At 35.6% G+C, this 26,585-nt stretch overlaps 2 protein-coding genes across 3 annotated transcripts in view; one reads left to right on the top strand and one right to left on the bottom strand.

Moving 5' to 3' along the window:
• Positions 1 to 26,585, top strand: part of TBCD (tubulin folding cofactor D) — a 133,753-nt gene that overhangs the window by 24,787 nt on the left and 82,381 nt on the right. For both annotated transcript variants that reach the window (XM_075518530.1, XM_075518531.1), the window contains exons 12-14: positions 635 to 695; positions 1,205 to 1,279; positions 4,396 to 4,490. In XM_075518530.1, the coding sequence (XP_075374645.1) occupies positions 635 to 695; positions 1,205 to 1,279; positions 4,396 to 4,490 (231 nt within the window). The remainder of the gene's footprint in view (positions 1 to 634; positions 696 to 1,204; positions 1,280 to 4,395; positions 4,491 to 26,585) is intronic.
• Positions 9,551 to 12,124, bottom strand: ZNF750 (zinc finger protein 750). The gene is made up of 2 exons (XM_075519119.1): positions 10,698 to 12,124; positions 9,551 to 10,271 (listed from the first exon to the last, which is right to left on the bottom strand). Exons 1-2 carry the CDS (start codon positions 12,122 to 12,124, stop codon positions 9,551 to 9,553), a joined length of 2,148 nt encoding a protein of 715 aa, XP_075375234.1.

Below are 26,585 nucleotides of genomic sequence, written 5' to 3'. Positions count from 1 at the left end.
GGATTTCAGCATCTCAAGCAGAAACTCAATACTGTAGCATTTGTTGTGGGGTTGGGGGATGAATTACTGAAATACATTTTACCAATTTTATCCAGTAGTATGCAAGAGATGTCTTGAACCTTTCACAGATGGAAGGATGAATTAAAATTCATAATGAAAAACAATACAAAAAATTGTGTTACATGAAAGCTAAAGAATTATAGTTGAAATTTTTAAGCTGTGGTAGTATCAAAGGAACAGCATTTTTTATTAGTATGCAGTCATACAGCAGGTCCTCTGCTAGCTTGCTGGTGGATATGCTGTAAATAAATAGGCAAAAATTGCATCAGAAGTTGTCTATAACTGAATAATCTAATGAACCATGAAAAAGCACCATGACCTCCATTTTGAATCTTCCACAGTACTTAAAATTTCAAACCAAATTTTCTCTTTTAGAAAACGATTTTGACATCTTTCTTGTTTCTTTGATTTCAAGTCGTACTTGTGTGACAAATAGAAGAAATCTAGATTCAAATATTTTTATTTAAACTAAGAGGTAGTTATGTTAAGAGGAAAATGAATTTTGAACATTTTAAGAAATCTTTCTGTTGTTAAATGAGAATAATCTGTTTTGTTTAAATAAAATTATCTGCAGAGCAATTGTTGGTTGGACTGAAAGACAAAGACACTATTGTCAGGTGGTCTGCAGCAAAAGGGTAGGTTTCTTATGGTTACTCTAAACTAATAAACTAAAGTAAACAACATAGAAATACAGTGATGTAATCCATGATTGATAATTTGTTGTGTTGTCAGTATTCACAGTTACTTCAAATGGCTTTAGCATGGCTTATAGTATAAAGCCATGTTTGTATCTTTTTCTGATATGAAACTGGGCTAGTCTTCAGGAAAATTTCAGATAGATTTGGAAATAAACATTCTGGATAAGACTTTATTTGAAGGGCGTAAAGTAGCATTTCTTCAAAATGTTTTTTTTCTCTTCCACTTTAAAAAATGTATTTCTGTGTTAAGTTTGCTACTGTGTAGTTTTTGCTTCAAGTTTGAGATTGTTGTTTTACGGTAATGGTGTTAGGGTAGTGCATTGTCATCTTGAAGTCAGTCATCTTATTGTAGGTTTCCAGTAACTAAATTTTTTATAGGACTTATTCATCAAATGCAGTACTAATGAATCACTGTCTGCTTTTGTTTTTTCTTTTAACTTCTGTAGAATTGGTAGAATAACTGGAAGACTTCCAAAAGAATTAGCAGATGACGTGATTGGGTCTCTGTTGGACTGTTTTAGGTAAAAATCTTATTTCACGCTTTACATGCATCTGAAACATGTCTGCTTATGAAACAGGAGGAAAATAGTTAGGAAGACAGGTCTAAAAATCTCTAAATTTTGTTGCCCTTCTTCTCCCAGATTTCAAAATCTTCTAAGACACGGATGTGCTAAGGGTGTTCCATAAAGAAATTTTTCCTAGTCCTTCATCTTGATCCCATTCTAAAGTAATGTGGAAGGACTGAAGTTGAACTTTGGAAAAATAAAAACAAAAAATGCTTATTAACTTGCTGCTTTAAGAATTCCTGGTGCGCTCATGTCTTGAGTGTTGTGTGCATCTTCAGAAACATAGTAGAACTGGAAATGATATTCAAAAGGGTTCTGAGGGTCACCAGAGATAAGAAGCTATCTCTATGTGAGGGGAGGCTAAAACATCTAGGAAGAGTGAGGAATAAATGGAGTATAATAGAGGTTTATGAAATCATGAATGGCATGGAAATGATTGCCCTCTAGATTTTATATTATTAGAAGCAAACTAAAGTATCAGGTGGCAGGCTTGGAATAAAGAAAAGGTGGCGGTTATTCAAGCAGCACATAGTTAAACTGTAAAAACTTCTTGCCGCGGGATGTTGTGGATGCTAAGAGTTATATGCCTGAACAAAAAACGTTTTTTCTTTTCTGCAAACTTGTCCATGATCTGCCAGAGTTTGGAAGTGTTTTGGAGAGTGTTGCAATATGTTCTTATGCTATACCTAAGGCATGTACTGTTGGCTATGTCAGAGAGAGGCTTTTGGGCTAGCTGAAACTTCGGTTTGATCACAAATAGCTGCTAGGATGTTCTTTTGATGCACTTTATTGTTGGATGTCTTGTTTCTGCATCCATGTAGAGCATGTAAAGGACTAAATTATTAAACAAGTATAATATGCTTTTTTAATATCAAATTGCTCATCAGGTCTACATTGAGTACTTGAACTTTAAGATCTAAACTAGTGTTTTAGACTAAGTTAGTAACAGAAAGAATTTCTTTATTTGCAAAAAATACTGATAACGTTCAGTGGGTCACTCAGATGTACTCAGTTTTAAAAGATCTTCTCATATTGGTTGTGAGTACAAATTAAAAATACCAGCTCAAAGGATAACACGTTAAAAAAAGAAGGTATAAATTCTTAAAAACGAGCAAGGAAAGTATCTACTTAGCTGATACTTCCACTGTGTTACTGTGATTAATTTAAGAGGTGCTGCTGATCTCAATTATCCCTGGAGCTTCAAAGACCTGTAGTCACTGTGTTTTCTTTCCTTGTTTTTCAAGTCATAGGGATGAGTCATCCAACTAGTAATTGAGTGACCTGCTTTCTTCAGAAACACCTGGGAACAAATGTAGACAAGGACAAAGGGAATTTCTTCTGTATTCTTTGCACTAAATATCTAGTGACCAAAATAAAAATAAGTTAGTTGCTCATCAGAGGCACTTTAAGTTATATCTCTTGGGATAAGAAGAAAGGATTTCTTATATGTAGATAGATTAAAAGACAAGAGACAGGGAAGAAATAACTGAACATTTTTCACAATGTAGTGAGATTATCAGCACAGTCTCACAGAGGTCTGTATAAGCCCTGTGCTGTTCAACATACTTGTAAAGGATCCTGGAAAAAAGGTGAACAATGGGGTGAGGAAACCAAATGATGATTTAAAGTTAGCTAATGTAGTGAAAATTAAAGGTAACAGAAAAGAAAATGTTATATAAGCCTAAGTTAAGTAACTGACAGTAAATGATGTATGAAATATAATGTCTAATGAATGCAAAGTAATGCACTGAGGGAAAAATGCAGCTAGCTATAAAACAGTTATTACTACTCAGGAAAGAGATCTTGAAGTCACTGGTAGTTCTGTTAAAATGTCAGTGGAGTGTTCAGCAGCTGTCAGAAAAAAGAAGGCAAATGGAACGTTAGATATTATTAGGAAAGGAAGGGATAACAAAACTGAATCACTGAAAAGTGATTTAACTGATGGGGATTCTTCCAAGCAGAAAGAAGAAGTAGAGGGATATAACAAAGATAAATAAAATCATAAATATGAAAGAAAGAGGGAAAGCGAGTTATTGTTTACTATTCACTCTTTCTCATAATGCGAGAACTGGGAAGCATCAGGAAGTACATTTTCAGGCAATTATAATTAAACTGTGGAAGTCATTGCCACAGGATGTTATGGAAGCCAAAAGTGTAAAGGGAGTTCAAAAAGGGATTATACAAATTAATGGAAGAGAGTCCCATCAGAGGTTATTAAAAATGACATTCTGGCTGCAACCTCTGGCTTTGGAAGTCTCCGGACTGCTGATTGCCAAAGCCAGGAGGAGGCTAATAAGGGAATGATCCTTTGTGCTTCATCTTTGGCTAAGCATCTGTTACTGGTCCGTGTCAGAGACAGGATACTGGGAGAGATGCAGCTTTGATATAACCTAGTCTGTCTGTTCAACGTTTTCTTCTTAGATTCCTATTCCTAGTTTAATACAAAATGAGCTTTTTGCATGTTTAGTCATGCAGCATGCAACCTTTCCCCTTTTCACTCCTTTATCTGCCAGTCCACCAAAAATTGTGTACCATTTTTGATATTTTTTGCTGCGTTCACTACAAGTTGCTCTGTTTTGTTTTATGTTGTTTAAAGGTGGATAAACACCAATGTTTGCTCACTGCATAAGCTTGTATAATGTGTTTATTGGAAACTATCACTTGAACCTGTTTTGCTAGTTAAGGACTATGTTTGGCACTAAATTAATTAGTTATTTTGGGTATGTTCTGTAAATCTGCATCTCTTGCCAGTGTACTGGAAAGTTGTTTTCCTTTTCTGGATGAGTTTCAGGTATTGTACTCTTCTGTATTGAGGTTACATTTATATTGATCAATGGGTTTTTTGATTATTTGATCATGTTTATAGCAGTATTTATGTTGCACAAAATGGGAAAGAAAACACGTTCAACTTGTCATTCTTATATTTTAGAAGTCTAACAGAATTAGTAACAGAATAAACACATGCTGGTTTAGATTATGTGTCTTTTAAAATGTCAAGAATTCACCATGAAAAATGAAATCCAAAAAGGGAAGGCTAGTCTTAATAAAACTTGTCTTTATTCTAAAATTAGTTTCCAGGAAACAGACAATGCATGGCATGGTGGATGCCTGGCTCTGGCTGAATTAGGCAGAAGAGGATTGTTACTCCCTTCCCGAATTTCAGATGGTGAGTTGTAGTTGCTGAATGTTAGTAAGTTCATGAATTAACAATTTATAGTATTAGAGATTGAATGTATGGCAATAGACTGGAATTTTCTGATGTGAGTGTGCTGAATAATGACTAGTATTGAATTCTAGAGTGAAAAATATGCCTATGGGGATATTTAAGGTACTTCTGTCAAAAGCATTGTCTTGGGTGTGCCTTTTATATACTTAATAAATTTTTCTTTCCAAAATGAAATTAGTTTCTTGGGGTTTTCTTCTTTCTTCCTCCCTCCCATGTTTCTTTGTACACTTGTATAAAAATAATTCTGTATGCCTCTATATTGTGTCAGTGTCATTATTTAAATAGAGTATATTAAATAATTGATGACTAACTTGCACTTTAAAGCTAGTAGCTTATGTTTTGGATTAAATTTCAGAGGCCAATTTAATGTAATTTATGCAATGAACTGTTTAAGTTTTTAATGGGTTTTTCAAATATCAGGATGGAAAGAAAAATAACAGGGCAGAGGAATTGTTTCTTTGTGTGTCCTGTATGTATCAACATGCGTTGAAGTACAGAGATATTAATGTGGAAGTAGTAATACTCTTTTGTGATTTTGGTCAATTTTTTATAGAGTTGAAATGACAAAAGCATAATGTAGTAGTACACGTCCACTATTGGGCACTTTTACAGCAATATCTTGGGCTAGATGGTTCTTTTGATCTCATCTGGTATTCCTGTGTTGAACAGAAAAGCTGAACACTAAGTTTCAAAAATATTTCAAAACTGGTGTTTCATACTAGTAAATTAGGTTGCTAGATCTTTTCTATTCTGAAGATCTGTTGACTTGTTCTAGAAGAAACTGTAAAATATGGTATTTAATACAGTTTCTTATTCTGTCTCCATGAAAAGAGTTCATGTCCAATATAGTGTCTGTTTTGCATGTGCGAATTTTTGTGCAGCTAGCCTTCGGTTGGTTTCCCTTTCCTAATTATTTTTGCCCTTGTGTGATAACGATGAAACAGTTAAAAAAACCCCCGACTTTAAGAATGGGAAGTCATCCAAAGGTAAGCCTCTATTTTAGTTCTAACAAAACCAAAACTATACACTTCTATCAAGGAATCAGCATAGCCTCATGTAATAGAGTTTTTTTTAATCTAAACTGGACGTTTCATGCAAGTTTGATATTGTATAGGACTGCAAAAGACATGAGTGAATCCTAGCTCTGCCAGTGATTTGACCTGTGCTGTGAAACCATCTCTCTTCACTTTTTAGGCTGAGTTTTTGTGTATGTAGAATGAGGGTGATAGTTGTATCCTTCACACCCTTCTTTTTCTGCAGAGATGCAGTGAAAATATATTGCTGCCTGTGAAGGTGATTTTAATATACATAGGCTTATACACAAATTTTTAATTTGTCAGAGTGCATAAGATGTAGCCTTCTATTACTGGGGTGGAAGAAGATAGGGGAGGAAGGGAAGGAGGGAACACAATCATGGCAGCAAGGTCTTTCTGGGAAAGAGATAGGCATAAAGACCTAAGGAAAAATGATTTTATAGGAATCAGAAGTTCTTAATAAAACAGTGCTAAGAATTCCAACAGTCGTTATATAAGAAGATGGGTAAGACACCTAATCAGAGACTATCTTAACTAAACTTCAACTCCTTTGGTTATCTGATACTCAAGAATGAGTTATAAAGAAGGCAGAAGTGTATGATATTGTGAAGGATGAGTAAAAGGATAAATTTGCAGGGATAGAATTTGGAAAGACTTGGACATAAAAGGGGAAGCAGCTAGTGAAGAACATAACTGGTAATAACAAATCATGTTATATCGTAATCAGAGTCAAACCTTTATTATCGCTGAGCAGATCTAGGCTCCAGACTAGCCGTGGCACACTTGGCATGGTCCCTTCTCTGTTTTTTTTTCCTTTTGCTTTAATGGACCTTGTTGTCCATTTAAATTAATTTGAAAAAATAATTATACTAAATACAGTACATTCTAGTTTAATTTGCAAGCCTGCCTTATTCAGTTTTGCTTTATGTAAGTTATCCAATCCACTATTAATGTAGAAATTCAAAGTCGATTATAATAATTTGGAGAAAGAAAAAGGAATGAGTTCTGGAAGTTGGGAAAAAAGCTAACACAGTGATGTTAAGAGGAACTGTGTTGTACTTTGAAAGACAGACTTATGTTCAAATTGTCCTTAACAAAATTACTTAAGAAATTAGGGCAAGTGCAAAGTAGTATTCCTAGTTAGGAATAAGTAACTACACAATTCAAGATATATGGAGTCACTTCTAGGCAGCAGTTATACAGGAAAAGACTTAAGAGTTCATGTGGGTCACCCACATCAATCAACAATTTTATTTATCTGAGTAGAACAAGATGGGGAAAAAGAAGTTCTAAACAGACTATGGTAATCCTTCCATCTCGCTTGATATTAAATTATGACACATAGGGTACTCATCTTAGGACATCACACTTAAAAGATTATTTAAAGAAAGCTAGCCTAAAGCAGCATGTATCATGAGAAGAACAGAAAATAAGACTGATAGGGAAAGACTGAAAGAACTAAGTTTATTTGGTTGAGAGAAGACAAAGCTGAAAGCTTATTCTTGTTGTCTTAAAAGAAAACCTTTACTTTTGACAACTGTTTTCAGTGACCAGAACAAGACTACTTACTAAGGTAATGGCTATAACTTGCAACAAGAAAATAGTTAGATAAGCATTAGGACTGATTTTCTTACTCTAAAGGAACTGGTGCCCTAGAATAATTTGTTGATGGACATTGAGTTAGAAAGATTTCTGTTAGGAAGGACAGAAATCAAGTTAATCAAGGCATGGAGAGCTGTTTGAGTAGTTAACCTTCATTGTTCCCTTCAGCACAGTTTTTATTTAATTCGAGGAATGGAGATGAGGTAGACTTCACCACTGGAGCTTGTTTTTTATGAACAATATTCGTATAGAGATGGTGAAGAATAAATCCTTGATTTGTATGGAAAACCACCAAAAAGTTTTTCCTTGTTGACTTCAAGAAATTCAAATTAACAACAAAATAGATACATGAGGTTTTTTAAAATTAAGGGTAAGGGGAACTAGGAAACTTTCTGCTTCCAGAGATTAGTGAGGCAAATAGCTTAACATAGTTTAAAAAACACTAGCGGCGATACTAGACTCCATAATTTCATGTTTGGAAATTATGGATTTGGTAGCATATATCCCTAAGCTTGAAGCTTTAAACTTGGCCTAGAAAGAAGCTCTTTCTCATTGTTTCATCACGTACTGATGTACAACTTGATACATCATACTTTCTTACTGCCGTGCTGTTGTAATTTGAGTTAATTAGGCTTTTTCTGTTACCATATTCCCTTTGTTCAAACTCAGATTCTTGAGTAATTCTCAGATTTTGGTAATACAGGAAAATCTTTTCTCTATGAAAGCTTAAATTAAAGATCAGTGTTGTTCTTTTTTTGTTTCTTACCTCAGAAACTTAATGCCTGTAACTTACAGTTTAATGGTAAACTTTTTGGAATGCTCTGGCTAAGCTGTAGCTCAAAACACCATAGCACAAAAAATTAGAAAATAAATTCTGGGAGCTCTACATTGCATTGAATGCAGCTCTGCTTCCTTTCATAGGATTATACCTACTAGTAATGTTTAGGCAGGTGAGGATGTCTCTTATCTGAATAATGAAACAATAAGAAATGTATACCCATAGTTTTAAGTGAATAATACTTAGTCTGGGATAGTGCATACTGTGCAACTTTATGTGAAGTGTTTACACAGTGGAGCAGCCTTATTTTAGTTAAACCTTTTGTAATAGTTTGGATAAGCTCGACAGAAGCTTTAAGGCAGAGGGAATTTTGAGGTTTGTCATATGGAGCTAAAGTACGGATGAATTAATCTGCCTAATGAACTTCCTTCACTGAAGGAAGCTCCTTTTTTGAAAAGAGGTCATTGGTACTCCATGCCAAATTCTACTTGTAAATTGAAAATTTAGCTAGCAATTTCTTTGTGGATTTTTCTTCAAAGTATGTGTTACAGATAGTGTAGTGAATGTATTTGTGTCCATTAATGACTTTCCATATATTTTAAGTACAGGTCACAGATTTATTTGAAAAATTGCGAGTTTATATACACAGTTATTAGAAGCAGAAAATAGCTTTAGGATGTATGTAGAAGCCCACTGAAACAGATAATTAGTGATACATGTATACTGAAATAAGACCTTCCCCAGGAGAGTTTGCCTGAGGTGAAATAAATTATATAAATAACCTTTTAGGCTTGGAGTTTGAAGGTTGCCTAGTGTCTGTCTGACCTCAGAGGATTAGGCACCTAAATTGTTTAGATCTTCAAATTTTCAGTATTGTTTTCATAGTAGTTCAGTTAAAGGTGAACATAAACTGCATTTGTTAAATTGGTGCAGGCTTTCATTGGTTTAACTTGAATCTTGTTCTCAGTCGACATAAGAAAAGCTTGCTTATACAAGGTTTGGATCAGTTTGTTTAAACTGGTGTCTGCCTCTGAGTAACAAAATTTGGTCTGTTGTTTTGTATTATGGCATAATGGCAAAGTGCATTCATACACAAAACAGTTTTTACAGTAAATTCTAAATAGCCAGGTTTAATCTTAAGCTTATTTAAACTACTGCACAGTGAAATAAAAAGTTTTTCAAAGAAAAAAAGACAGAAAAAACCTATTAAATGAAATTAAGCCTGAAAAAGACTATGACAGTATGTTATTGAACAATATTGTTTCTAGAGCTTAAACATCTTTTAAGAAAAGAAGTTGTAAAAGTTATTTTACATTAACACAATTGCAAAAACCCTTAAAGATTCATCTAATGTACTTTGGCTTTAGTAATGAATGCAAAAATTCACTCATCAAAATCTGAGCTTATACAAGGGAAAGTTCAGTTACTTAAAAATATTAATATATAAAATTATGAACATTATTTACATGGGAGAGATTGCATGTATCTTGTCATGGACCAAACCCAGTAAGAGATGGTTTGTAGAAATTTTATGATGTTGCTGGTAACTAGGTTCTATGACCAGAAACTCATTGGAAAGTGAAGTATTAAGATACTCTTGTTCTCTTCCTTAGAGTGAAGACTCTGCTACAGTCATTAGGCCTTACTCGTTTAGTGCCTTGCTGTGATTTTGCTGATTCTTTTTGATTTGTCCTTTTTTGTCCTTTTACTTTTTGATTGCACTGAGTATCCTGAGTATCAGAAGAATTAAGAGTAGCTTCTGTACACGAAGCATTAGTGTCCTGAGGACTCTGCCCTTCGTTGTCCATTCTAACTTTGCTCGGGCTGTATGCAGCTAGCTGACAGAGAGCTACAGCTGCTGTTTGTTTCTGTTCATCACAGCTGTCAATTATTCTTAAGTCTTGAGCTTCATTTCGGTGAGCTGTGAAAGAAGATTTGTCGCAGGCACTGTTAGTAGGGTTCTTGGGGTTACATGCATCTGCTCTGGAGGTTTCGTTTTCGGTGTTTGGAGAAGTAGCAGCACCGTTATCGTGGGATGGACTGTGGAATGACGTTTTCAGGCTTACTGTGTTACAGGAATCTTTTACCGAGAGGTTCAGAGGCATGTCTTGCAATTCTAGAAAGTTCTGACTTTCTGTTTTGGATGTGGTTTTGTATGCATGCTCATGAATAGGTCCTGTGTTTGTGTCAGCCTTTTTTGAAAGATTAAGAGGAACTATCCCTGTGTCTTCTTCCGTGTTGGACAGTGAGCCTTCATTATTATGGCATTCGTTCTGTGTATGTGAATCTTCATCAGTGACATTAATGCTGAAAGAAATGAGGAGAAAAGAGGATTTACTATAAGTTGCTCTTTTAAATTGGGGCTGAGGAAGTGGGCAGGAAGAAGAGAAAAAAATCTGGCTAGAAGTCTGACAATTTTGTTGTTTCTCCTTTAACTCCCCCAAATCCCTTTCACCATACACGTCACTGTGTTACAGGTAATTTCCTGAAATATACAGACACATGCATAGTAATGGCATTGGAAAAAACTGATACACTTTAAGGAGCATGAGTGGTCTACTCACTATAGCAACTATGAGTTGTACTCTGTTTTGCACAGTTAATATAGAACAAATTATCTCAATGCTGTAAATTTAAATATATTTTAAGGGCATTGCATGAAATGTATCCATCTATCTTTGTGTGTCCCTAGGAAATCTGATAAGAATTTACAAAATGATTTTATTATTTTACCTGGTGGGTGAATCTCCTCTATCTTGCTGTGTCTGCACACTTTGAAGTAGAGTTGGTTGGTCAGTGCTTTTTCTCACAGGTCTGAAAGCTGTGAAGTTTTCTTCTGGTTGATCATACTTGCCAAGCGATGTGGAAGATGACTTGTTAGAGAGGTCAAATAAGCCTTCGCATGCATGGCTTGTCTGAGTGAAGTTGGTTGGGCTAGGTCTGCCAGGGGAGCCTGTTGCTGCACTTCCTGCGAGAGGGCTCATTTTAGCATTCTCTCTTTCATTTTGGTCATCTTTGGAATGACTTTTGGCATGCAGTAATGTCATTTCCTTTTCATAATCTGCTTGTTTTTTATGTGAACTTAGAGGGTATTGTTGGGACGGACTTAAAGAAGCTGGATACAGCAAGGTAGTTTCTTCCATTAGGTGAGAATTTTGATCTCTGTTAATACCAGCTACATGTGAAAATCTGTAAAATGGAGGATCTGTTGGCCTACAAAATCCATATGGTATCGGAGGAGTGGAATGATATTGTTGGAACAATCGATAGTGTTCATACGCTGACGGATTTATGGGTTTTGGAAGTGGCCCAGGGTGGGGAAGAAAGTGTCTTTGATCTTGTGCGCCATAGACAGACAGAGCAGAGCTTTCACACTCTGAATTACCTGGAAGCAAGTAAGGTGTGTAGATAGCCAGCCTGTGCTCATAAAAATGGGGTGAGTACTCGGGAATCATTGGTTGCATGTAAGGTGAAATGGAACCAAAGCCTTTTGTAGGAGCAACTTTATGTGGAAACTCCGGGAGGAAAGGAGAACCTGCTTTCCATGGGTGACTTGGTGCATGAAATGCAGACTTAGTGTGGAAAGGTGAACTTTTGTTAGAGAGCGATATAATTTCAGATACTTCGCTAGTTTCTGGGCCTTTACTATCTCTGTGTTCTCCTACAGGAACAAAAGCCGAGGGCCTTACAATGCTGTCCAAAAGGGGCTGCATGCTGATAGCGCCTTCTGTTGTAGTACTGGCAGGGGTTAATTCCTTCTGAATCGCAGGTTTTTGTCCTTGAATTGCTGGGCTTGTTGCCTGGTTTTGTAATTCAACGTTTTCCTTGGCATCTTCTTTCGCAAAAGGATATTGAGGCTTTGAATCGAGATTTGACAGTCCATTTGTGACAGATTTAGAAGAAGTTGGTTTGACTGTAGATTCAAGCTGATTGATCTGTTTGGGCTCCAAGGAACTGGTCTTTGGACATTTGATAACGCGATCCTGCTCTGATACTAAAGTAATTGAGTTTTTGCAGAGGCCATACTTCATATGGTTAAAAAGATGGGATTTCTCATTGCAAGTAAAGGGACACTGAAAGCACTTGTACTTAAATGGCTTTCCTGGTGGTCTTGGGATGTAATGAGGCTTCTTTGGTTTACGTTCTTTGAGGAGACTCATTTTTTTTCTGCTTTAAACAATTAAATGTAATGATTCTTTATAAAAACTTTCTTGTGGTTAGCTTTCCTCAGTTTTAGCCTCTTGATGTTTCCAGTTTTTCAAGTTTCTAGAATCCTTCTTCCCAGGTGAAGAGAGGAAGCCAACTCCCGTGGTGTCTCAGCGAAGAGGGGGTGCCGGAAAACAACACTTTTGCAACTGGTAGTGCAGGAACTGTAACACAAAGTTTAGAATTAGCTGTAGTGGAACAATGAAACTAAATACAATGTAATACATTCTTTTAACTGTATTCCCCCTCATACTACATACAGTGTGTTGTGGGTTTTTTTTAAACAAAACAAAAATGCTAGGTGCTAGAGTTAAGATAGACATGCATTAAACTTTGACATCCTTCTGCATCTAAACATAGTCACAGAAGTGGCCTAATTTTCAGCAGTGCTAGTCACCGGCCACTGCTACTGGATTGAAGGAGTTTTCTTTGAAAACTGAAGGAACATTCATTCAGAAGATGAAAGTAGAAATCTAGGTGGAGCTGTTGAGAGAGAAGTGGAGGTGGGTAGGATGAGAAGAGGCAGGTCCTGGCAGCAGCTGGATATGGGGCAAGCCTGTCGGGCCGGTTGGGGAGAGAGAGGAGGGAATTTCCTGCTTTGGTGAAATGAGGGTGGAGTGGATTGGTTGCACTTGGGTAGCTGACTTGGCTCTTTCAGAGACTGACCAACCCCCTCTTTTAACTGGCATAGCATTTCTTAACAGCCTGATCTCAATGGATACCTCAAAAGTGGCTAATCTCTCGAAGGATAAAACCACACCAATTTTCTTCCTCTTCCTAATTCAATTAAGAGAAATGAGCACTGCAATATCTGACTAATAGAATCTTCTGCTTGATAAACACATTTCACATTCTTCTGCTGTGTAGCACCTTACATATTGCATATAGTTAACACAGACACACAAGTGTATTAATTCAGGTAAAAAAGTGTCTGACAGTAATTGATTTATAGGGGAACGATCTTTCTGCCTTTCTTCAGAAAAACTAAGGTTGTGGATACTTTATACAGCCTAATGATTTGCTCAGTAGATAAGTCAGGAGGGCTTGTATCAGCTTGTTCCATTATGTTCACTGATTCTGAAGGCGTGAGAAACTCTCAGAGTCAAGTTCTCATGATTTTATAGGATGTGTTATGGCAGAGATCTAAAAACTGATGATTTCATCATGAACTATAAGCATCATTATCAAAATGATGACTGTTGCAAAACCACGTACTGTATCTATTGTGTTACCCGAAACTACAGGAATACTAATTGTAAGAGTGACTAGATAGCTCAAATTTTTTTTTTTAAAAAGCTTTTTACATAGAAGTTTGAATTAGTAGTATTAAAATACTAAGTTTATGAAAAGAATTGCTGGTAATTACATGCTGTGAGATTTTAGTTAGAGATGTTTTGCATTTCTTAAATCGGAGATTATTTAATAGAAAATGACATGCAACACATTATGAAAACTGAAGGCAAAGCTACAGAATTGCTGCTTGTTTCATCAGGTATAGTAATTCTAGCAAACTGTATTAAATGTTGTTTCTGATGTCATAGAAATATTAATTTTGTTAAAATAGTAATTGTGAAGGCACCCTGAAAAATGCAAAGCTGCTCTATAAGTAGAAAAAAGCAATCAAGCTTTTTCTTAAAATTAACAGATGATTAAATGTGTGATAGCCTAAAGAAAAAGGAATGTGTGGAGAAGTAGCTTTTTATTTTTCAGGTTTTAGCAAAGATTTTTCGGTTGTTTGAGTTGGATACTGATACTGTAACAATGAAAAAAAAAATTAATTATAAAGCAGCATGTTAAAGTCTCGTCATTGGAGTCTGGTTAAAATGGTAGTTCAATAAATTTAAAAAAAAAATCATATAGTATTTTAAAAATATTTTGAATAATGATAGCCAGAATTCCTTTGAAAGATTAAGAGTAATGCTTTTACATTAAAAAAAAAAAAAATTGAGGCGTAGGAGGGGAGGTCCAGATAGAGAACTGGTCGATTTTTTTTCTGCCTTAAGTGAGCTTGTTGCATTTATTTTTGACTAATGATGTATAACTAACGTGGACAGTTTGTAATGGACTCGGTCAAGTCAGTTTGTACCTGTTGTTTTTTATATCTTCTTGGAAGTACTGGTACTAATTATTCTTGAAAAAAAGATATTGTTGTCAAAACTCCATTGCATTCTTAGCTGAACCATTTATGATAACTGTCTGAATTTGCATTCAGGTGCAGCACTTATAATAAAGAGATGTTAATTAGATTTTCTTGTTCTGCTGGCTTTCCTTTGCTTAATAATGAAAATTCCTGTGTGTCCTGTTCCCCCCCGCCCCGACTTTGTACTTGTTATTTAACTTTGATTCAAGTTATTCCTGTTCAACAGAGTATTAACTATCGTTTCTTAATAGGATAAAATGCACTGTTGCAGTTTTAATGTTAGAGATTTAGAGCATTGGAGCTTCTTTGCTATGTGTACAGCAGGAGAGAATTACAACAGCTTTTTTTTTTATAATTTGTTTTGATGGCATGCTCAGCCTGCAGACAGTAGTGCTCCCAGAACCTGCTGCTCTGCCTTGAGAGATGTAGAACGAGTAGCTTATTTTAAAGGGTGTTTACCCTTTCGTAAACTTCGGTTAGTTTCAGCCAGATGAATGTTCTGTTTCTCTCTTTTACTATTTAATCCCTTTTTTTCTCATGGTTTAAAAATGCCAGTAATAAAATATTTCTAAACCCAGACAAGAAGGGTAATTTCTCCTCCAATCTCCAAGTAAAACACAGGAGTATCTGGCAGATGTACGTATTTCATAATTAAAAAAAATTAAAACTATTTGATCCCACGCATACAGCTGGAAAAGACATTAATGGTTTACAATAGGTGCAACCAATTAAAACTGTCTCTATATAAATAATGGTAGTTACTTACAATTGTACAGTGTATGTTTTATGCTACCAAAGATAAAATTTAGTATTAGAAAGAAAAATCAAAATAAATAGTTGCTTTTTCCTTAAACTTGAATGCCATAAACTTGTGATATCCTTTAAAAATGGGAAAAAATTCTTCAGTAGCAGAATGATAATTTTCATGTAACTTTTTTTTTTAGATTGATAATTTATTTCCTGTATACCTGATTTTAGAAATGCAAGTAGTTACATATTATTATAATTTTCTCTTTCTAGTTTTGAAATGTAGTAGTATTCTTTATTTATATTTTTATTGAAAACAGGGCATTCAGATAATATTGGTTAAACTTGACGTTGTCTTAGTTGTTTGTTTCTTGTCAATAATATACGTCCTCACGGCTTTCTAATCTGTAGCCCTTTCCAACCTGAGACTGATAGCTGCAAGTTTTCTTCCTTCTATTTTTAAACGTATGTTGTTGCTACCTCCTTGCCTTTAACATATTTGCAAGTTCAGAAAACAAGAATATCATTTAACATTGTGTGCATGTGTGTGTGTATAAATATATAAACAAAAATGTATGTGGGTATAAGTATACACACACATATATGTACATATGTATTCATACACATGCATACACACTCATATATATATGTACATATATGTATGTGCATGTTGTTTTTTAGGTTTTTAAGTAGTCTAAATTGTTTAAGATGCCCAGTTGATCAAAGAGGAAATTTCAAAATGTCTTTTATTACAAGCAAGGATGGTAATTATATTTCTTTTTAGGACACTGCTTTAGCAAACTACGTAACAGTTTGTCATGCAGACTCCATTATTATTGCAGTATCCTTTTGGTGATGTTGATCTCTCTGACCAGGAGTACTCACTGGGGTGGAACATTTTGAAGGACATGCTATAATTAAAATATTGTGATGTGGCATTATTGCATAACTCAAGGACATGCCATTGTCACCTACCTAGACTGTTGCAAGAACAAGATTTGTGAGTTTTATTCTAGCTGAGATTTTCCAGTGATTAACTACCACTCCCTTCTAAACTTCCAGTTCCTTTAAACTGAAAGATAAATTTTAACGCAACTGTTTGTTAATTAGGAGGAAACATGGGTGAGAGGAATGGGTTGGCAAGGACTGGAAAGGAAGCGTGTGTTGAAGGTACGGACCGAAGAGGACTGCGTGCTTGTGTGTGAGTGCGCGCGTGTGTCTGTGTGTGCGCGTACGTGTGAGAGGAAGTACAGAAACAGAGATTAGATAAGTTGGTTAGGCAGCATGGATAAGAAATAAAAATCTTTGTGAAATTAAGTTAATAATTCAATGTCTTAATACACTTTAATTGACTAGAGAGAGGATAACTAAAACCAATCCAATTTTCTGTGCTAAATTCCCAGAAGCTGGAAAAAATAATAAATCAAAACTGAAGTGAAGTACCTTATTTTCATCCAAGCTTTTCAGATTAACCTGACACTACTGCATGAAGAATAGTTGGCAGAGTGAACATAGCAATTTTAAGCAATACAGCTTTTTGTCATACTTCAATATAATACACTAACTTCCTGTATGAAAAAAAGGTGCTTAAAACACTTTTCACCAACAAGACTTAATTACTGTAAAAACTTGCAAGAGTTAGTTTTTCTCTCAAACTAAAATACGTCCCTCTTCTGTTGAAACTTTCTGCTGAAAGCTTAAACTGGTGCAGTAAATGCACCTGCTAGGAGTAACCTAGGCTTTTGAGACAGCTGAAAAATGAACACCTCTGATTTACCTTTTAGATGTTAATATGAACACACTTTATTTGAAAAAAAAAGCTCTAAAGAAATGTACTTACCAGATACATAGATGTCTGAAACCTTCAAGGTGATCGCTGTTGGTAAGCTGTAGCTGTCACTGCTGAGAGAGAAGTACCTGTTCTCTGCTTGATCTCTAAGTGAAACTGCAGGAGGTTGTTTCAGGGGGAGGGACTTAAGAAGTGTAGGAGTTGAGCCCTCCGGGTGTAGAGATGCACCTGATATTACTCCAGCCTGAAGCTACGATTCATTTGTTTGCGTCCACTGCTTTCATTCAGCATTACCTCAGCATCTAAGCTATCGAAGAGAGCTCTTGTCACTTTTGTGCCCTCCAACAACCAAGTTTTACTCTAAACTGTAGTGTCTGTTTCTCTGAGTAGCAGTCTGTAATGCGGGGTCAAAAATGGCTTAGGTAATATACTGAGCTTTTGATTTATTTAACTTCTGTAGAAGTGACTTGTGAGCAACAGAATTGACGGCACACAGGGGGTAGCAAAGCTTAAAAATAATAATTTTACTCTTTTCTTAGAGATTGACATTTTTTATTGAATACCTTTGTAGCTTTAATATTCTTGCTCTCCCCCCCTCCTCCCCCCTTCCATTTTTATTTAAATCTTTTTGTCCTTCATGAGTCTCCTTTCTGAAGGCGGGACTGAACTAACTCCAAGCTTGCTTGCCACAGGAACCTGCCAAAGCTTGCCTATAATCAACAGTCAAATGTACAGATCCTGTAAATGGAAAGGAGTCACCTCAGTAAGAAATTGATTATCATGTCTATACGTTTGCTTAGGAGCTGTGAAACTGAAGGGTGAAAGGAGAAAGTCAACTGATCATCCACTGATTAGTACTAGTACTTGCTTTTAGTTGCATTTTAGTTAGAGTTTATAAATGACAAATTTATTAGTGTATTTGTCAGTCATCTAGTGACGTTGCTGATTGCGTCTAGTGATTGTTGCCAGTCATCTAGTGACATTTCACTAAACATTTCATTGTTTAGTGAAATAATAAACTCTTGCATACTGGTTGTTAAAAGGAAAATATTTTGGTAGTTCTAGGTCTCTCTCAAAAACATTCCTGTTACTGAATGTTAAAACAAAGGCATTTTTGGCTACTAATTCTAATGTTATTGAGATGTTAAAATTTCTGTTCATAACTGTTACATTCAGCTGGATGAACATGATGACCCTCTTGTTTCACCCACTGCTCTGTAGATAAAACAGTTGCAGATTACTGAAACTTTAAAATATAGAAGTATGATAAATTTTATACTTGGCAAAAGTTATTGTCTTTTCAATCAAAATTATTAAGGAAACTGTCACTACAAAACCTGTTTAGTTAGTGGGTAAAAGTTGTTTCAAAATCGGTCTCTAAAGCAGTGTCTTAAAAATAATTTTAAAGGTGTGGCCTTCATATTGATGGAATGACTTATGGACATCTACTTTCCTATCTAGGTATGCAGATCACCATCCTTCCCCTTGATATGCCAATGCAGTTTTCTGGAAATTTTTTCTGAATATAAGCAATCACTAATTTTAAGGTAGAAAGATGGCTCTTGGTTTTTATTTATTTATTTATTATTATTATGTTCCTATAATGCAGCTTAGCAGTGTAAAAAGTTGTCTTATTACTGTCTAGTTGTTTGAAAATCCTTTGGCTTTAGATGGAATAACAAGAGTGTTTGTAGTCCGTCATTCTTCTATTTAGTTGTAAAATGTTTTGAAGAAAAGTAGTATATTAGAAAATTCTACCTGCAGAGGAAGGTAGATGTATTGCATTCCTCCTGCAGAGGAATGTAATGTCTGCATTCGGAAACATCTCTGAAAAGACCTAAGGAAAAAAGCCCTTTGCTTTCTCAGCAGGAGATGTTATTCGGTAGTCCTCACTGGGTAGTGAATAGCCTTTCTTTCATGTCAATAAGTTTGTGTGCTGTATCAATCCACATAACAGTCCTCGTTTTTCTTTGTGAATGTGGATCATTTTATGTTGTCTGTAGCTGAAGCAAGGTACTATCAGGTTTCTTTTTTTGCATGTGATGGGGTGGAGGTAGGTTTCCTTGAATAGAATCAGATCAGATATTTTGTTTTGAAAGAAAATTGCAATTTCTGGCATCTAGAGGAAGCTATTGAAGGATTCCTTTAGTATAGGTGACTGAACTGGGATAAGAGGCAGTCAGTATTTGAACTTTGATTTTTATTCCCCCCCCCCCCCCCCTTCTCCCTATCCCCCTTCCCTGATCTGGTATGTGGAGGGGAGACATGTTGCTGCCTTGACCCAAGGAAAATAATGTTTTAAATGTAGCTACTTCCTGGAAGTTGCTGCTATTAGTCAGGTCAGCAGAAATCAGCCATGAACAAAGTAGAACTGGAAAAAAAAAAGAACAGCTAATGTTAATGCTCCTTTTCTTGGTGCTTGGATGGTATTAAAAATCCAAATCTGGGAGAGAAGATTCATTGGTGGACCCCAGAAAAGGAATGTGAGAGCTCTTGTTTGTGTATACCTCTAGAAGTAATAAATCTTGATTGCAGTGATGTTGTTTCATCACTTATTTTTGTTAACTCATTATACTTGCATCCTGAGTATTAGATAAACTGAACCCAGTCACCTGTTGGTAGCACCCTTTTAGTTTACCTGGGCACAAGTCAGATTAATTAAGAGCACCAGGACTGACATAGTAAAATTTGGATTTATTGATATTTTTCTCCCAAGTTGCTTTTTTAAAAATGTGATTTTTTTTTTTTTTGTGTCTCTGGAGGGCCGAAGCTTTCGTTTTATGTCTTCTTTGGTGCAGAATATACTTTTTTGTTCTAAGTTCTATTTAAAATTCAGTATCAAAGAAGTGTTGTTTAGCTGTAGTTGAATTTCATAGGTTTAATTACTATAGCATAGAACTGCCATTCTCTAAATGTTACAGACTTCCTTCTTTGTGTTTTTATATGAATTTTTTGGCTCAGCTTTAGCACTAAACAGAAAACAAAATGTTACCAGCAGAAACCATATATACAAATGGGATAAACTTAACCTATTCTTGATACCCTGCTTACCTAATTTTTATTTTCCTCTTGCACTTCAAAATTCTATTCCCTCGCTGCATGAAAGAGTGCCAAGTGTTGCTCTGGTCAGTTATCAACCCCTCCGCTGATCAGGTAATTCTTAACTTTCTGCTCTAATGCAAAGAATGGCCCCGGTGACTGAGTTGTTCTGCTGTTTTGACTTTACCTCAGTCAGAACTCTGATACTGGCTTTCAGAGGTTGTCAGTCATCAACAATGTTTCCATGTCTTTCTAGAGATGACTTACAAATTCATGAACTAGTTAGTTATTCTAAGAAAGAGGAACGTTCGTAGGTAAATGTGAATAAACTCATGTAGTTGAACACTCATAGACATGGAGCTAGTGAAGCTTAGCTTGCCATACCAAGGAAATGTCTTACAATTGTGTGACTGGCAATATTCACTTCTATTTTTGTCATCTTGGTTATGTATCTAGATGTGTGGCTTTGAGCTAAAGGTTCAAGAAAGTCCTTTTTTCTTTCTTTGATCACTTGAACTGAAGTTATCGACAGATTTTGCTATCTGTATTAGCATGTTTGGACTAGGTTATTCCATACCATTCCCAGAAGGGGGCAAATGTATTTGAATATAATTACTGTAACTCATGCTGTGCCCCAAAACTTTACATGGTTCTTGTACAATATTCTCATAATTATTTTCTTCTATCCCATATGAATAGTTATTAGTCTTAACGCTTTTCGAATAACACCTTTGAAATGTGCCTTTGTTTTTCATAATAATTCCAGTCCCTGACTTTGGAGATATGTCTGGGCAGATTACCTTGCTGATGTTTGTGAGCCACTTGTTCAAGATTACTAGAGCAAATTATTTGTATGGGAAAAGAATAAAAGCTCAGCAGTTAATAGCAACTTCAGATCATATTTTTAGATATCTATTGTGGTCTGTACTGTTAGTGTTTGGCCTGGAACTAGGATGATCTTCCTTCTGGTTCCCATCCTCACCCTTGGGCAGTGAAACATCTTGGGGGAAGTAGGCAACACCAGAAATTGAGACTGTAGGCAAAACTATGAACTGTTTATAAGAAGGGGTTTTTAATAATAATTCTTTTCATTGCCAGTCATTCTAACAGAGGTGTAAAATGTACCTTTCTTCATTTTCTACTTGATGCTCTGGTTATAATTCCCTTTTAAAATTTATTATTTTCAAAGTGTTTTTCATGCAGAATGTTTTTTCATTTTCTGCTTTGATTTCAAGACTTATGCCAGAGATTCTGAGACAGTTCTCTCACCTAGATGAAGTTTTTCTCGTAGAATCCAGTAGTAGGACATGAGTTGTGCCATGTGCAGTTCTAGTGTATATGAAGTCAGTCTCGCACATTTTTCTTTGAGGCATAATTGGCGTTGTCCTGCTGTGATGCCACTCTCACAAAGAGAGCAGTGAGGCATATAATGAATACTCCTAGACTCAAAATATTTTTAGCTTTCAGTTATTCTTTGAAACGTCAAATTTTGTAAAGATTTATATGATTACTATATGTTGTCTACTATTTAAATAATTTTAAAAGTGGGGAATATAAACCAGCAGGTGAAATCTGATGCTTGATTTTATTCCATTAAAAAAATACTAATGCTGCAGTTCTTGAACTGCAGTTTGTCTGTTATGTTTTTGAATTTGAAGGTACATGTAGCTAAATTTTACATGTAGCTGTAAAATTTCAGTTGTTTTTAGAACGGATCATGCAGCTAAATTGGCATATAGGGAAAAGTTTGGGTTGGTTTGTTTTGTTTTGTTTTGTTTTTAGCAAAATGCCCAGAAGTCATTTAAAATCTTATGATCTGATGATGCATTTGTGTGAATTTCTACATTTGGAATTGCAGCACTCCTAAATGAAACATTTCTTTCTGTAGAGCATATGTTAGGGCCAAAAACTTATGTTTCAGTGTGGTTTCAGTATGATTTCACATCTTTTGTTTTGTGCTGTATTTGTGGTTTTGTAGGCTTCAGACTATTATTTATAGGGTTTTTTATTTAATTGGGTGGGGATAAATACTAAACAAACACGAGAATCCTAGTTTACTTGAATTTCTGGTTTGCTTGTGAAAGGACGTTATTAAAATTTCTCTTGATGACAACATAGTATAAACTTTCTAGCTAATAAGGTGTGTCATATATAGGAACATGAAACTTCCTAGGTGTTCTTAATATGTCAGTGGTGAGACTAAAAGTGTTCTGGTGTTAAACTCCCTCAAGGGCTTGCGGACCGCTGAATAGTCGCAGCTGTATCTGCTAAATGGCTAGGGGCCTAAACTTTGTCTACTTAAAGCCAGAGAAAGTCTCTTAAATGAAATCAGTGGTAGAACTATTAGTGTTTCACAGTCAAAGATAACTTGCTCTTTGTTTGTTGTGCATTATATGATCCTATTTTTGCTATAAACCCAGATATATTTAAAGTAAGGTTGGAAACATTTGCATCTCTAAAAGTAAGAAAAGGAAGCCAGGGAAAGAAGATTGGAAGAACTGCGTGGTTACACTTGCAATGAATTGGTCCTATTTTGGGAGGATCCCAGCCAGAAGGACGTTATTTCTGATCTGCCTGCCTTCTTATATACCCTTACCCATTCACAGTGAATAGACTGGAACAATCCAGCAATCCCTCTCTCCTTTTTTAACTGTGGCAACAATGAAAGCAACATTTAAACAGAAGGCAATAATGCTGATGAGATACACAGATAATGGCTAATTCAGAAGTCTGATACTGGTGGGTCAATGCAAGTGATCCAAATCTTGAATTTGGTTTTTTTAATCTCAGAATAAATGGAAAGGGTAGAAATAGAGAGAGTGGGAAAAAACAACTCGTGAAGAACGGAGCTTTATTTCTTCTGCTTATAAATTACCTTCAGAATAAAAGGAGAAACAAAAAAGTAAGAAGAAAGTAGGGAGGATTGAATTCTGCAGTTAAGTGCTTTTAGTGAGGGGGCTGAGATAAATTTGAGAGGGGACTTGGCAGGTTATGATGTCTTGGGATTCAATGACAAAATCGGTATGCTTTTTACCTTTTCGAAGAGGTCAAACACAATGCTACCGGTATCCGAAAAGACCCTGGTTTAGGGAAATATTTTGCATATTATTTCTGCTGAATAGTAAGCAGACTGCTTAAATAGGAAACACTGGTTATTTCAGTTGACATTTTTTCTCAGTTTTAAAGATGTCTCATTGTCAAGTATATTTTCGGTGAAAAGTTTGTATGAAATGAAGTCTCTCGTGCTGTCAGAAGGTTTCAAATAGATGCAGCTAATCTCAGTAGCAGATGCTATGGCTTTGAAGGAATATCTGTGTATGCATGACTTCTGTGTCTGCAATTTTAAAACTCCCTCAGCTTCTGTTGCAAATATCTTATTAATTTGGTTAGAGTGGATATGTGCTCTGTGGTAGTACAGGATTATCTGTGTTCCTGTACGGATGGCGCTTGCGTATTTGCTAGTATTGATAAGAGATTGGATTCCTATGTATTTTATCTGAGAGTACAGAGTATGGTGCTTCGTGATATTTATATACAGCTTGATATACTTAAAAAAAGTCTGAAAAACTCTACACCCAATGAAAAAAAGAGCATTTTTGCTTGTCCAATTTCACTGGGCCATTTATTAAAAGAAAAAAAAAACACTAGCAAAAAGGAACAATAATACTGCTTTCAAGTGTGTTCTAGAAGGAGGTTTAACTTGGACTAGGATTTCAATAGTCTTCTAGAAATCTATTATGTAACTTCTTAAACTTGTTTATATACTCTGTTTTTAAGGATTACCTTCTGTGTTTTCATGTTCCAGAATAAGTTGTTTGATATTGATTTGCAGCTGCCAGGGTTTTTTGAGAAGGATGCATCAGGAAGACAGGCTTCTGAAATGTGTTAGTCTATTCTGTAGTGGTAGTTAATTGTGAGGTTTTTGGCAAGATTCCAGGTACTTTTCATCATAGATACAGGAAGAAATAAAAAAAAGATCTACCTGTCTTAGGTGGACTCTTAGAAAACAGAGAACACCCAAACCTGAAAGGCTGGTTACAGAATTCCTTTTCTCTAACACCCAGGTGAAATTTAAAAATTATGCGTGGTCTTGAAAATAGTGTTTTAAAAAGTTATAATGCATATGTCATCATAATAGTTTTCAAATTAGCAAGGAAGCATTATAAATAGTGCAGATTTTTTTTTTTTTTCACTAGCCAGCAGGTATGAGCAAGAATAAATGCCATTGCTGAAGCCGTAGCAGGAAAAGTCCCTCCCCCAGCACAACTAGGAAATGGTATAAATACTAAGCAGGGAATAAATGACAATGAATTGCTTCTAGCTTTTTCACTGTAGGGTTTATCTCAGTATTGCACAACCTTAGCCTAAAGGTTGGGGTTTCTTTGGTGATTTTTCTTTTCTGACATGTGGTGTTATAAGTTTACAAAATTTTACTCCTTCAGAGTAGTTCGTTTGCTTTGTAGGATTCATTCATAAGCCTGTTTCTTCATGTCCTTAAACTTCAGTTTGCTACTGGTTAAATTAAAGGAAGAGCTCTGGTAGCTGTAGACCTGTATGAAGGTCTCTAGTATGGCCTTGGGCATGAGTGGGTAGATGAATCCCCAAAATATTCGGCGCTCTGTGTTTCAGAGAAGGTAGATCAATGCTGTCTTAGGTCAGCTGCAGGCCTTTCAATGTAGCCAGGTAGGGGTGCTTAAAGATTTTGACTTTTTATGGCTGCATAACATAATAATGTTGAGATAGACTGGCCAAAATCCAGATCTGTCTGCTTCCTTATTGGCCCCTTGCCATACTCAAAAGCTTACACTAATTTCAGTGTTGTAGAACTTCTGCAAACCTGCCATTAGTTTATTGAAGCAGATACCTGGGAAATGAGAGCCAGCGTCCATTTCTTTTAAATACTGTATTTACGTAATATGAGTGGTATCAAACAGTAAGTCTTTGGCAGAGTTGTAGTTAGAATGTAGTTCTTTAGGGCAACATCCAACTTAACCAACAATCCCTTCTCTCTGCCTGAAAGCCAGTCTTTGCATTACATATTTTCCTCCCTCAGCAGCGAGGCTGACAACAATCTCCTTTGCTGCCCAGCTGTGATTCATCGCTAGAGCAGGTCTTTCCTGTGTGCTGACTGAGATAGGCCCATGGAAAAAAATATCACGTGATCATATAATTAAAGACTCTCTTAATTCATTACATAGTGAGAGACTGAACTGAGATTGCAACCAGACAGACACAGCCCTTCATAGTCATGGACTAGAAAATGCTTATTTGGTTTGTGGATATGCATATATAGAGCCTTATATACGTGGGTCAGTGTTAAGAATTGTGAGAAAGTTATGGCAGCTTAAGAGACTTCAGCTGTTAAATTCTCACATATCTTCTGAGCATGCATGGATTGTGATACTCTTCCCTTCTTCCCTGGCAAACTAGGTCAAACTTGAGTGCAGGAATGGGAGAAGAGAGGCCACCTGTTGACAGTTCTTAGGCACTTGCCCTACAGGATGCAATGGTAGGGCATTTCACAGAAGCACTTGAGAATTTTCTGACATGGAAAGCAGCACGTGCATTTTCTGACCCTCATTGGAGAATTTATCCTCTGGGTGAAATAGTCCTTTAAGAGTAAATTCTGAAGTAGACAGTTTGTCTAGAAAAATGAGAACAAATCATAAAAGTTTGGGAGAACTTTAAACAAATATTTATTTCTGATAATGGGCCTAACCTGAAATTATCTTTGTTTGCATCTGTGTTGATACATTAAATATTAGTAGAACAGCCCTAATGAAGTTACGATTAGGACCTGCCTCTTGTTGTAGAAGAGGTTAGAGTGCCACGTAAGAGCATGTGGTCTCAAATCTGAAATTCTTTACATTGAAAAGCCAGAGTTCTTTTTTTAGGATATGAATGATAGCAATAGATATGCTATTTAAAACATGCGGAGCTGACGAACTGTAGATATGGCTGTTTACACTTTTTTTTTATGCCTGAGGCTCACAAAGAGGATGAACCTACCAAAGGACACTTCTGCAATGAGTTATTTTGTTGAAGAAAAATTTGAATAAGATTATTATTCTTTGTATTGATACTTATAACTGTGTTTAAGCCTCACAATTCATTAATTGTAACATTCTTAGCTGCTCCTACAGGGACATTCTGTACAGTACTTCCTTCAGGAATATCAGACATCCATTTTTTGTAGTGTTTTTTTCTTATATTTTATAATGCTGAAATAGAAGGTTTTGCAATATATTACTTACAAATTGAGAAGGCTTCTCTGCATAAATGGTCCATATCAAAATGTAAGACTTATCTAAGAGGTAACATTAGCTTAATCTGTTTTAAGAGTGGCGTATTTTAGTTTTAAAGTAAATATAGACAATTCTTAATTAACTTGAGATCCCGTGAACAAATCTGTTTTAAGTGAAATAACGTTGACATGAAATTTTGCAATTTTCTTGTGGAGACAAGACCTAAGGCTAAGGAACAGGTTTTTGTTGTTGTTTGTTTGTTTGTTTAATTGCTGTATTTGTATGTTTTATATGATAAACATTGCAATAAATAAAAAAACCCCTTACAATCTGAAGTTAAAGTAACATAGGGCTCCTGATGGCATGTGTTATAGTCTAGGTTTGTGTAAAGTGTATTTTTAAAGGCACTTTTTTAAAGGAATAGTATGAGGCATTTTTTATGTACGTACATGTGA

The sequence above is a fragment of the Mycteria americana genome, chromosome 16 (assembly GCF_035582795.1).
Source record: "Mycteria americana isolate JAX WOST 10 ecotype Jacksonville Zoo and Gardens chromosome 16, USCA_MyAme_1.0, whole genome shotgun sequence".
Lineage (NCBI taxonomy): Eukaryota > Metazoa > Chordata > Aves > Ciconiiformes > Ciconiidae > Mycteria > Mycteria americana.
This window is presented reverse-complemented; position numbering and strand designations above follow the sequence as displayed.